This window comes from Lethenteron reissneri, chromosome 21, assembly GCF_015708825.2.
Source record: "Lethenteron reissneri isolate LAM-NWPU_2019-01 chromosome 21, ASM1570882v1, whole genome shotgun sequence".
In the NCBI taxonomy this organism is placed as follows: Eukaryota; Metazoa; Chordata; class Hyperoartia; order Petromyzontiformes; family Petromyzontidae; genus Lethenteron; species Lethenteron reissneri.
Genome location: NC_083799.1, coordinates 18303521 through 18317389, shown reverse-complemented (window position 1 = coordinate 18317389; position 13869 = coordinate 18303521). Strand labels below are relative to the sequence as shown.

General features: G+C 48.3%; 1 protein-coding gene across 1 annotated transcript in view; it reads right to left on the bottom strand.

Moving 5' to 3' along the window:
• Nucleotides 1-4198: 4198 nt before the first annotated feature.
• LOC133344953 (homeobox protein Hox-A1a-like) overlaps nucleotides 4199-13869 on the bottom strand; it is a 22804-nt gene continuing 13133 nt past the window's right edge. Inside the window, exon 2 of the mRNA XM_061555283.1 lies at nucleotides 4199-10168. Coding sequence (XP_061411267.1) covers nucleotides 9597-10168 — 572 coding nt within the window. The 3' untranslated portion in view covers nucleotides 4199-9596. The remainder of the gene's footprint in view (nucleotides 10169-13869) is intronic.

Genomic DNA, 13869 nt, shown 5'->3' with positions numbered 1-13869 from the left:
ATCACCACCATCATCACCACCACCAACATCATCATCACCACCATTATTATCACTACCATCGTTATCACCACCATGATTATCACCACCAACATCACACCATCGTCATCATCATCACCATTATTATCACCATCACCACCAACATCACCATCATCATCACCATGATTATCACCACCATCGTTACCAACATTATTATCACCATCACCACCACCAACATTACCATCATCACCACCATGATTACCACCATCATCATCATTACCATGATTATCACCAACACCACCACCACCACCATCATCACCATCATCATTACCACCACCACCATCATCATCATCACCACCACCATCATTATCACCACCACCACCGTCATCAATGTCGTTACAGACAAAGATCCCCCGGATAGCCTTAATCGACTGCTGGGGCAAGTGCTGTTAGCGAACGCCTTATGAAGGGGGAGGGTGGTCATTACCACGTCCGGTCGCAATTGTCTTCCTAGGAACGATGTTTACGCATCACACCAGGGACTTATTTGAGGTACAATCAAGTCAACATAAAGCAGTCTACATTGACAGTACGTCCTATAAACCGTCCATTCTAAGGGACGCCACGGTAGGGTGAGGTGCGGCTTTCAGCCGGAAAGTTGCGGGTTCAGTGCCGAGTTGGGTTGAGTTTGCTCAGCCCCGTTGTCCCTCTAGGGCAGTGGCACTGCCTCTCACCCTGTGGGTGCACGCAACTCCCTGGGGGTGCGAGACACAAGGCCAGATTTTTATATTTTATACATGTTGAAGGTAAATAATCTTAAACACAAACGAGGCACGGGCCCGTAACGACAACTTGCTGTGTTTCAAACTCGATTTGAAGCTTTCGCGACCGCAGGAATTGCTCGTTGGTTCTTTCGGTAAAGTCACGTAGAAAGAAAATAAATTAAATACTAGAGTACGACGTTTCGATTGCAACACAAGCAGCCGTCATCAGGTTGCGTGTGTTGAAATCTAAACGTCGTCCTTTACCGAAAGAACCAACGAGCAATTGCTGTGTTTCATCAAACCATCGTATTTATGAACATTATAGATGTTTTGTTTGTTTCCAATGAGAACCAAACGGGTGCAAGTCTGCAGTCAGGGTTAAGGAGGCACTGCTCGAGGGATCGATACAATGAGTGCCGCATTGTGGGCGTCGAGTCGAGAGTGGCTTTATTGTGGAGCGTCTCGCTCCCGCCGTAGGACTGTGGAATGTCCACCACCGGCCCAGGTGATGAACATCGCCGCGACTGCTCACCTGAGCAGCGATTGCTCATTTTGACTTGAAGAAGATTCGACAACAACAACAACAACGACAACAACAACGACGACATGTGGTCACAGTTTTTATTATTATAATAATTATCATGATCACTTGACACTCGGGCTGATACAAACTATTTACAGCATTGCGGGTGGACAAACCAAGGCGAGCTGGAGGAGTCGGTGGACAAGGACAACAACAACAACAGCGGTATCAACAACAACAACAACAGCTGCCACTCGAGGCTTGCATAGCTATGAGAGTCGTTCCTCAGTATCACGTCGGCGTCGTGTTTGTGTCACCTCCGGCCTTTGTCTTCGATTCGCTCGCGGATGGTGGAGGCCACCGGAGCTTTGCAACGCCCACATCTCGATGGGGAACTCGTTTCTTTGGAACTGCGTATTCTCTGGGTCTGTCGGTAAAGCCACGCAGATAGGTACTGCTCTATCTGAATTCCCTGCAGTCACGAAAGCTTTAAGTCTTTAGAACTGCTTTGTGTGTGTGTTTTTAAATCCTTTATATTAAGTTCGCTTGCTTGCTTGCGTGCTTGCGTGCTTGCTTGCTTGCTTAGGACCGTGCAAATCTTTCGGTCGTTTTTTAACCCACTTCCCGTGATCCAATCGAGCTGACATTTTGCACACATACTCGTTGTGCGAGACAATTAATGTTCGTGAAAAAAGTCCAAAATTTTACACTGTTTAGGGAAAACAAATTAAATATTTAATTACCAATTGCTGAATACTGGCAGACAATCATCTGACCCATAGGTGGCAGCCATCTCAAGCCAGAGGACGAGAGGACTCTAGCCGCCACGCATATCAAGGATTTATAGTGAAAAACTTTGTTTTTACGGGTTATACTTGTTAGTTTTGTTTTGCTGGCCTCTCCCCCGACCTCCGATTCGCACGCTTGGCTACGTACGGTGCGGAAGAAGTTCAACATCCAAACCATACATGCTCGGAGGTTTAATTCCAATGCCGATGGTCTTCCACTCCGCTGTCAACCCCCTGTTGCGAGCAAAGTCCACGCACGCGCCATCGGTCATGGGCGGGGGGGTCGTTTGACCATACTTCACCACGCTGGCGAGTGCGGGTTTAGCGAACAAAAAAAAATCGCCGCTGACTTTGTGAGCCACGGCCGAGAATCGAACGTAGCCATCAAGGTTCGCGGGGGGGTGGGGGGGGGGTCGTTCTCGTGATGTCGCCAACGCTTCGCCAGCCGCGGCATCGGCTCACGTGTGTCTCGAGACATCCTGACCCCCCCCCCCAGGTGACCCGTATAACGCTCCGTGTACTCACGACGACGACGATGCAAACGTACGGTGCGAAAGAAGCTCAGCGTAAATTTGCGTCGTCGCGACAGACGCCGAAAGACCCGTGAACTGCTGGACATCTGTGAAAGAGCTTTGTAGCTTATCGGATTCCTCCAGTGTGAATAAATATTCTGATTCTGTACAGAGTCGCTTGCCCACTCGACAGCTACGAGACTTCCACATTGACCAAACATCACGTGACCACGACGTCTACGATGTCATCTTACTCCCGTTACGGGGGTGGAGGGAGGTGAAGGGAGGGGCGACCTCCCATCCACACGCTCCATTCCAATTTCTTAGAGTCAAGCAAAAAAAAAGATGTTGGTAAGATATTTAACACGAGTGGTAGTTAAAGCTAAACTTTTATTAAATCCGTTATATTAAGTTCACTTGCTTGCTTGCGCGCTTACGACCGTGCAAATCTTTCGGTCGTTTTTTAACCCACTTCCCGTGATCCAATCGAGCTGACATTTTGCACACAGACTCGTTGTGCGTGACAATTTATTTTCGTGAATTTTTTTTTCAAAATGTTACACTTTTTAGGAAAAAAAAATTATATTTAATTACCAATTGCCTAATGGTGGCAGGCAATCATCTGACCCATAGGTGGCAGCCATTTCAAACCAGAGGACGAGAGGACTCTAGCCGCCACGCATATAAAGGATTTATAGTGAAAAACTTTGTTTTTACGGGTTAAGTTTTTTTATTTTCACCGGGTAAGGCCGACTGAGCTGTGTATCTCGTTTTCAGAAGTACCTGGCCACGAGTGATAGCTCAACCAAATGGCTCATCGCGTGGAGCGGCCCACAACTGTAAACGCGTGATGTTGATTCTACACTTGGAGGGAGCAAAACCGGAGCACCGGCGTTAATATCCACGCGACCAAGCAGAGAGAGAGAGAGAGACGCAGACTCCAGATATGCAGCGGGCATCATGATCGAGATGGAACCCGCGACCTCCTGCATACCAGGCGAGGTAGTTAACAGCTCGCCACGCGCGGCGCACAACTAATTGAGCATTATCTGTCGCACGAAGCATCTCCTCTTGGGCACAACAACCACAACACGGGGAGCGGCTTGTGGTCAGGGGGCAGAGCAGAATGCGCGATAGTCAGGCAGGAGGAGATGACCACGTTACCGGTTGTATATTTCGATGTAAAGCTTTCGTGACTGCAGGGATTCATCTTCTTGGTTCTTTCGGTAAAGTCACGTAGAATGGAAATAATAAAATAATAAAAATAAAACATAAAATAATTCTCACGACGTTTCGGCCACAACGCAAGCAGCCGTCCTCAGGTGAAGACCAGGAGACGCTGTCTCCCCGACAGACCTGGTCTTGAGGATGGCTGCTTGCGTTGTGGCCGAAACGTCGTGAGAATAATTTTATTATGTTTTATTTTTATTATATGATTATTTCCATTCTACGTGACTTTACCGAAAGAACAAAGAAGATGTTACCGGTTGTGTTTGAGTGTTTAACACGTGTTTCAAGTCTAGTTGACATTGGTTTGTGTCGTGACCCTGCCCCGGTCCACGTAGCCCCCCCCCACCACACCACCCACTTTGTCTGTAGCCCCCCCCCCCCCCCGCTCAACACACTGCTCCCCTCCTGTAAACAAGATCACGCTCGGGCCTGTGCCGTTTGCTTCGTGAGCACTACTTCTCTTGTGCAATTCTTTGGTTTTGTTTTCAAACGTCGCCGAACATTCCGCAATATTTGCCCCAGAGACTTGTTTGCCCGACGCAGCAGCAGCAGCCGTGTTCCCATCGCGTCCTGGATTGGCGTAGCACACGTGAATTCGTTCCGCGTGGGCAATACTTATTCAGACATTTCATTCCCGGAGCTCAGACGCGGACAGCTCCGGCTACAAAGTGACCGGCCCTGGTTTGGTAACCGCGGCCTGTTGAACGCTCAACAACTTTGAAGGCTTGCCGCTCGACTCTATTTCATTATATGCGGTCATCCGCATAATCTGAGCGACTTTGCCCGATGACGTATCAATAGTGGCTCACTCGAGGAGTGAGATAATCAGCATCTTTTAATTGGGGAACACGTTACAAACAAATTATTCAACCGCCCATCGACCCATTGCACCTTCGCCACGCCTACTTTACTATTCACAGTACATGTAAGACCTCAATATTTCCTGCAGAAGGACCAGCTGTCCGAAACGTCTAGGTCTTCTATTGCGCTCAATGACAGTATTATTTCCTCGGATTGTACATGCTGACAAAACATCTGAACAAGGCTCATGACTCGAAACGTTGCCCATTATTTTTTCTTCCGTTTCAGATGATATTATTGTCGACGAGCATGTTTGTTATACACTCATAATTTATAATTACGAGTATTAGCTTGTTTAAACAACATCATCATCATCACCACCACTCATCATCATCGGGAAGCGATTTGGCTGCTGGTGCATGCTGCTGCTGCTGTGTTGGCATTGGTGCACAAGCACAAAGAATAATAACAACAACAACAACCCTGCAGCCTATGAAGAAGGCTCATTGCCTGAAACGTCACCTATTAGATATACAGTGGCCCAAAAGTCAGGACACATCGGGTTATTATATTTATGTCAACAAATCGTATCGGGTTATTTAATTTATTTTAACAAATGTTATAAAATTGACTGCCTTTAACATTCATGCACGATACAAGAAATATCTTTTGAAATTATTTGAGGATTTTTTTTTATCATTTGCTGCCCTATTTAGAATACATAACGAATTAAACTAGCTCGCCACAGTATTTCTCTCCACTTTTTAAATGTCATTTGAAAAGGAAGAAGAATAAAATAGACGCACAAAAAATTTAGAACAGATGAAATATCAATTTGAAAAATAACCGATTAAAATGTTTAATGTCCGTGCAAAAATAAATGGAATAATCATACGGTGGCCAGATGTTAACTACCTCGCCTGGTATACAGGAGGTCGTAGGCTCGATCCCGACCCTGACGCCCGTCTATTTGGAGTTTGCGTGTTTCTCTCGCCGTGGCCGCGTGGATTTTAATCCCTGATCCTCCGGGGTCCACCCCCCCCCCCCCCACCACATTGAGCATCAACATCACGCGTTTTAGAGCGGTGCTTGCTACCATCTGCTGCAGCCTTGCAACACTTTGGTTCTCAATCGTAAACAAAGTATCTTGTTAATAAATACACAAGTTTGATGAAACAAAGTAGTTGTATTTACGTGTCCGTGCAGAACATGCGTTTTAGATGATTTACCTTCTAAAAAAATCTGGCCATGTCCCACTCCCCCAGAAAGGGCATCTCACACGCCATACACCCCAGATTAAGAAGAAGCACCACTGGCTTAGAGGATGTGGCTGCCATAAATGTCTACGTGAGGATGATAAGCCACTTCGTTGCGTTATCATTTGTGGACAGGCCGCTTCTGAAACACACATGCTTAGTTTGTGTTATCTTTCCACCCCGAACCCGTGATTAGCACGGTGCGAAAGACTGTCAACATACATTCAGACAAAAAGGGCTATTTAGCTCAGAGGGCCTTGCCAGGTTAGCATTTTCTTTTTTGGTTCAATGTTCTCCAGCACTGCGCGACACGTGGCTTGCGTGGTACATATCAAGGCAGTGCTATTGACGAATGTGTCGAAGGTAGCTCGATGGGTTTGCTGTTGTTCTTACGTTAACATTTGGGGAAGGAAGCTGTACGATCACCCGCTATGGAACGCACACCCCGTGTCTCGCACACCACGAGATTGCAACTTAAACGACAAATAAGCCACTCTCTTTTTTTTAGTGCAAACAAAAAGGCATTAGTGACCACAAAGCAACTTTCACCGTTCGATTTTTGCACACGTGTGTGTGTTTATACATACACACAACACACACACACACGCACGCGTCTTTGGAGAGCACACCCTGCCTTGAATCTCAATGTAAATGAAACCCTGTACGGTACGAGCAGCCGCGCCAACGCATCCTTGTATCGCGAGGGGGAGGAGGAGGGGATAGGAATTCGTGAGCTCTAAACCGCAGCGTGGACGCAATTACAGCCTCGAATATTCATTCACACGCGCGCGCACACGCACACACACACGCACGCGCATTCATATACAAAAGACAAAGATACCCTGTATAGGCTTCGACTGGGTGCTGGGCTAAGTGCTGTTAGCGAGCACCTATGAAGGCCGGCACGCGAGGGGGTGGGTTGGCTAACACAACGCCCGGCCGCCTTTGTCTCCCCAGTGCTGATGTTTAATACACGCCGCACCAGGTACTAATTTGAGGCCGAGTCGACCTAGGGGAGGCCCAGGACCGGTTAAGATAATCGGCAGGTTTGTAGCACAGCGCGCTAACCGCTACACTACCACTCCCCACACATATACATACATGTACACACACACATACATGTACACACACACATACATGTACACACATATACATACATGCACACACACACATACCCACTCATAAGAAGACCGACACAGCACAGGAGCTGGTGGGGTGACCAGCACCGCCCCCGGCCGCCTTTGTCTCCCTAATGCTGATGTCTTTCTAGTTATTTATTTTACACGCAGCACCAGATAACTCATTTAAGACTCAGTCGAGGTTGAGATAATCCTCGCAGTTGTTGCATGTGAACTGGAGTCGAACTCGGGTCGCCGAGTTCGTTGTGCAGCGCGCTAACCACAACTACGCCGCTTCCCATCATACACAAGAGTCGCACACACACACAAAGACAAATTTCCCCCGCAAAGTCTTAGCAGACTGTAGGGGCAAGTACTGTTAGCGAGTAGCACCTATGAAGGCCGGCACGGCACACGAGGGGGTGGGTGGCCAACAACGCGCCCGGCCGCCTTTGTCCTCCCAGTGGCGATGTTTACACATCGCACCAGGTACTCATTTGAGGCTGAGTCGACCTAGGGGAGGCCCAGGACCGGTTAAGATAATCGTAACCGGTGTTGGCCGCGAGCGGGAATCGAACCCGGGTGGCCAGGTTCGTAGCGCAGCGCGCTAACCACTACACTACCGCTCCCCACAACAGAGTGGCATACACACACACGCACACGCACACACGCACATACACACACGCATACACGCACACACACGCACACGCGCACACATACACGCACATACACACACGCACACGCGCACACAAACACGCATACACACACACGCACACACACACGCACACGCGCACATACACGCACACACACACGCACACACGCACACACACACACACGCACACACACGCACACGCGCACACACACACGCACATACGCACACACGCACACGCGCACACACACACGCACACGCGCACACACACACGCACATACGCACACGCGCACACACGCACACACACGCGCACACACACACACGCACATACGCAAGCAACCACGTGCGAACGCTTACGCACGAAGACAAAGACGAACACGCGCGTTCTCTTTCCCTGAATAATAACTATGCGTCACGGCGTCCATCATCATCACCATCATCATCGGGACGATAAAACTACCCCTGGACAGGTACTCAAGTCTTATACCCCGCACATCGTCAAGTGGGGAGCTGAGGATTGATCCTGTGGGGCGATACCAACGACATTCGCGTATCTTACCTATATGATTAATCTCACCTATATGAATATATTAACGCACAATAGTATTTATATATTACCAGTGAACTCATAAATAGCGAGCTGCCTAATAGCTCCACGTGGGACACCATCCGAGGCATTGTTTTATTTTAATTACATCGTTTAATTCTCACAACTCTTAGATTTTTTTTTAAATCTAACAGCCACACACACGCGCATATGTCTGCGCGTGTTCGTCGTTGTACACGGACGATTCTTGATGGTACGGAATTGTAAACATACGACGATTGTGTTTTTCATTCACTTGAAAGTGTGGTGAATCTCGAGGTAAGCGTTTGAATCCGTCAGCTTGACTCTCGCTGACGAGGCAGAGACAGCGAGAGAGACAGAGAGACAGAGCGTTTGCCGCCACGGGAGATCGTGCACAGAGACGGAGGCATTTGCAGACATTCTCGTTGGCGTTACACTTAAATGTATAACCTAACAGGATCAATAGCAATCAACAACAGCAATCACAAATGCAACGTACAGCGATAAACACGACAATTGTTTGAATGTCGCATGCAGATGAATGCGAAGGAGTGCAAAGCTTTTTATGTGGTGATTGGACCGACTTGAAAGAAAAAAACAAATCAGATTCACCGGCCGTGTGCGATTGTACTGGTCGATCGGAACTTTATTTTTCCTTGTTGGCTGTAAACTTTGCCGCTGCCTCCATAAATCGCCAGCAATTTGGTGCAAATCGTGTTGACGCCCACCACCGATTTTAACATTGATATTGAACTCGTGTTTCCGCCGTTTCGTCAACATGTGTGCCTGGCCTCGAGATGGGTCGACAGAGAGATGGGGAGATGGGGACGGCGCGCGCGCACGAAGACATTGCGACACTAAGCCGCAGACATCGACACTGCGAGATGGACAGAAGCACGAGACGGGAGATTGCAGAGGTGGAGACGTCGGGACGGAGACACGGAGTGGAGGGAGTTCCTGAGGCAGGCAGAGACAGGAGACAGCTACGGAAAGTGACGCTTGGAGACAAGACGCAACAGACGGACGCACGGAGACACAGACGCGGAGATCATTGAGAGACGTAGAAACAAAAACGGAGACACAGGGAGCCACGCGTGCGGATAGAGAGACGCGGAGACGTAACAATAAAACAGGCGAATTTCACTCCAACACTCGTTGGTTCTCTCGGTAAAGTCACGTAGGTAGAAACATTTAATAACATTTTTTTATTTTATTTTAATAGATATTTGTGATGTATTATTATTATTTTTATTTTTCTTCTACCTACGTGACTTTACCGAAACAACCAAAGAGTATGGGTTCCTGCAGTCACGCAAGCTTCAAATCAAGATCCACTCCGACACAGAAACCTTTCCCGCGACGTCCGCAGAGTCTCCCCTCCAGCGTCTCTTCTCTACCGGCCCAGCCCAACTCACGGCGACACGTCATAATCGTCATCATCACGATCATCATCATCATCATCAGGGCGATGACGATGATCGTCGTCGTCATCATCATCATCAGCAGCAATTGCGGCCGAGTCTGTCTCAGCAGGCGAGTTCGACCCGCTCCTGAGAGCCGACGGCCTCTCACGGGGTCCGACCCCGACTCCCATCGCGACCCCCGCCACCGAGACGCCGACGACTCCGACCTCGGCGTCGCCTTCTCCGGCGGGCGCGGCGGAGAGCCCCTTTCCGGCGGGGTCGCGTCCCTCCCGCTCTCGCTTCTTCTGCTTCATGCGCCGGTTCTGGAACCAGATCTTGATCTGGGTCTCGTTCAGCTGCAGCGCGGCGGCGATCTCGACGCGTCGCGCGCGCGTCAGGTACTTGCTGAAGTGGAACTCCTTCTCCAGCTCGGTCAGCTGCTTCGTGCTGAAGTTGGTGCGTTGCTGCTGCTGCTGCTGCTGCTGCTGTTGGTGCTGCTGGTGCTGAGCGCTGCTACTGCCGCTGTTGCCACCGCTGAAGGCGCCCTGTTGGTGGAAGCAGCCCAGCTCGGCGCTCCTTGCTGGTGCACACAACGACAAAGACAAAGATCCCCCCCGTATAGCCTTAGCAGACTGTAGGGGCAAGTGCTGTTAGCGTGCACCTTTGAAGGCCGGGACGGCACACGAGGAGGTGGGTGGCCAGCACCACGCCCCGGCCGCCTTTGTCTCCCCAGTGGCGATGTTTACACACCGCACCAGGTACTCATTTGAGGCTGAGTCGACCTAGGGGAGGCCCAGGACCGGTTCAGATAATCGTCACTGGTGTTGGCCGTGAGCGGTAATCGAACCCGGGTAGTCGAGGACGACTCAGAGAGAGAGAGAGAAGGGACGACTCAGAGAGAGCGAGAGCGAGGATAACTCAGAGAGGAGGACGACTCAGAGGCGCCAGCAGTAGGAGCCACGGACTAGCGAGGGAGGCAGCAGGAGCCACGCGATGCTGAGCCGGCGCTACCATCAATTGCCCAGGATCTGCGGTCCTCTATATATTAAGGTGCTGACGGCCAATTAATGAGTGTTTACACGTGACAGAATAGCGGAGCGCCCAGAAAACAAACCCGATGTATTGTGTGTGTGGGGGTAAGGACGACAAACTAAACCCACACAAAATCAGTTTAAAATGAATTAGTTTTCAATATAGATGTAAAAGTGCATAGCTCCAATGGCTTCCTAATATCAGAAGGAAGAGCGTTCCAGACGGGCGCAGACGCGCAAAGACGGTCACGACTTCATGAAGTGACCATCTTTGTTCGATGGCCAGCCAAATCACCCTCCATGTGCTGCATACATGGAACTCATATATATACATAAATATCACTGACACATACAATACGTGTAAATGCTCGCACTGACGGCACGCTATGACTGTATACATATATATAAACAACTCAACACATGAATCAATAACACTGTGGACTTAAAAGGAAAAGTATAGGCGACGTTTCGGTCAATGGCCCTTCTGCTGTTCCTTGTTGCGTCCCATGCGTTCGATCGCCGCGACGCGCCAAGAGGGAGCGGTGGCGCTGCGGTTAGCGACACGTGCGCTGCAATGACGGGCGACCTGGCTTAGATCCCCAGCAAAGGCGAACGTCACTGGCGTGTCAACATGTGACGCGGGTCAATTTTGCACGAATTCATATTCTATGGTTCTTTCGGTGAAAGTCACGTAGATAGGAAAGTCATCGTAAAAAATGAAAGTAAAGTGATTACAAATTTCACGACGTTTCGATCGCAACAGAAGCGGTCGTCATCAGGAATAAGGGAAGCCCAAACCAACGCCAGTGACCGGCGTGGTGAAGTATGGTTACATCACTCGCGTGGTCATCCAGCAGTTGATGACAACGGCTGTGAATGCTCTAACAATAATAACAACAACAATGCACTATTGTTACAATGCACTGGTTTTAACGTGCACGGCGATACGAGTTGTTGAATGTAGCCGGCATGCTAAGTCACACACACATATATACATAGCATATCAAGTCATATATGTAGCATATCAACACGAAATCGGGTTTCCATCTCAATGTTTCTTGCGGACTGAGTGTTGAATCGAAAATAAGTCTCGGCGTGTTGACGCATCAGCGTACGTTCTTACAGGAACGAGTACACTCATGGACAATACTTCTAACTCGCATCACAAGGCGTCTTCTACAGAATAACTCCTGCTGCAATACAGCACGTGACAATAGGAACGTAGCGATACTCACAATACGTTTTATTATATATCGACGTAAGGGGTCCATCTCTGCATCGTGTGTACCGTATGTACATTGAACTTTTTTCGCACCGTACGTAGCCAACCGTGCTAATCGGAGGTGCGGTGGAAGGACAACAAACAAAACACAACAACAACAAGAACAACAACAACCAGATCTGAAAGAAATTGAGTTTTCAATCTCGATTTAAAAAGTGCACAGATCCGGTGGCTTCGTTATAAAATCCAGCGGCGTTGACGACTTGATAGGCGGGTTCCTCGTGGGGTGGGGTTAGACGTTTCGCGCTGATGCCTCTCCACACACGTGGCCAACAAACACGACTCGTTGTTAATTCATGTGGAGAAGCACAACTTTCGTCAGCAGCGGCAGAAGAACCCTCTTGGATAAAATAGATCGTAATAATTATTAATTTTTTTTACGATGTACGCGCCGATTCAATTCGAAGCACTATTGACAAGAAGTAAAATACATATTTTGATTTTAAACTTTCGTGACTGCAGGAATCCATACTCTTTGGTTCTTTCGGTAAAGTCACGTAGTTAGAACGTGACTTTACCGAAAGAACCAAAGAGTATAAAATAAGTATTGTAAGTAAGAATAATAATAATTATTCTAAAATTATAACTGAGTTAAAGCACACGCTTGCACCGCTGAATAGACGATGGGAGGTTCGCTGTTGTAATTCGCACTGCACAGCAAGGCCGTAAAATGTCTCCCCAAATATATAGCTATAAAATAGATTTCTGTTTATATGATTGTGGTGATGGTTGTACTTGATTAATCCCTAATCTCTGCCAATGAAACAAGAAAAGGTAAAAAAATAAAAAAAACAAAGCAATGTAATACAATAAACTTGTAGACATTATTGTAACAAATAAATCAAAAGTCCATCCTATGTGTTAGTGATTTTTTTTTATATTTTAGGCAGGAAATTAGTTTTCAAATTTTGACTTTTTTTTCTGGGGGGGGGGGGGGGGGGGGGTGGGGGGGGGGACGCCCAGACCCCCTGGAAGATTTGGTCCCCCCCATATCTTTGCATTTGGAGCGGTGGCGCAGTGGTTAGCGCACTGAACCCGTGCAAAATATTACAGTTATATTAAACAATTAAAACTAAACTCGATGAAGTATTGTTTTTAAAACCCTCACGGTCTTCGTCATTAAAACTCTTCTTACACACGAGAAATATTTCTACCGGAATAGGATGACGTTTCGGGCAATGACCCTTCACACCAAGACAAATAAACCCCCGTCCAGCATTCATCAGACTGCGGGGGCAAGTGCTGTTAGCGAGAAGCCCCTATGAATGCTGACACGGGACACGGGGAGGTGGTGTGGCGAACACCACGCCCGGCCGCCTTTGTCCCCCCAGTTCTGATGTCTACACGCCACACAAGGTACTTATTTGAGGCTGAGTCGACCTAGGGGACGTCACACACTCATTGGCATTCCCACACGCTACGCGCGCTTCTGCTAGGCCACGTGTCAGCGCGTTGTTGGCCTAATGCCACTTTTAGTCGTCAAATTGTGGCGTAAACGCGACAATCTTTCCACCATCGTCACCAATGTTGGGGGAGGACTTGTAGAAATGTGTCGTTAAAACCCGCCACCACCCGGCACAGCCAACTAGTAAGGGTTGTCACGTAAACAAAGCGTGGCCAATTCGTCACGAGTAGAGCACTAGTGTATAGTGTGGTGTATAGTAGTGTAGTATACTAGTACAGCACTAGTGTGGAGTGTAATGTATAGTGTAGTGTATAGTGTAGTATACTAGTACAGCACCACCGGTTGTGTGTTGGAGAGCCAAGCCACAACATTTACAATCTGAGTACGACGTTTCGCCAGTAATTCCAACTAGCTTCATCAGGCGACATCCAGATTTGTGTGGGCTGTCCTAGTGACGAATTGGCCACGTTCTGTTTACGTGACAACCCTTACTGGTTGGCTGTGTCGGGTAGTGGCGGGTTTTAACGACACATTTATATATTTACGCGATCTAACCCAACAAA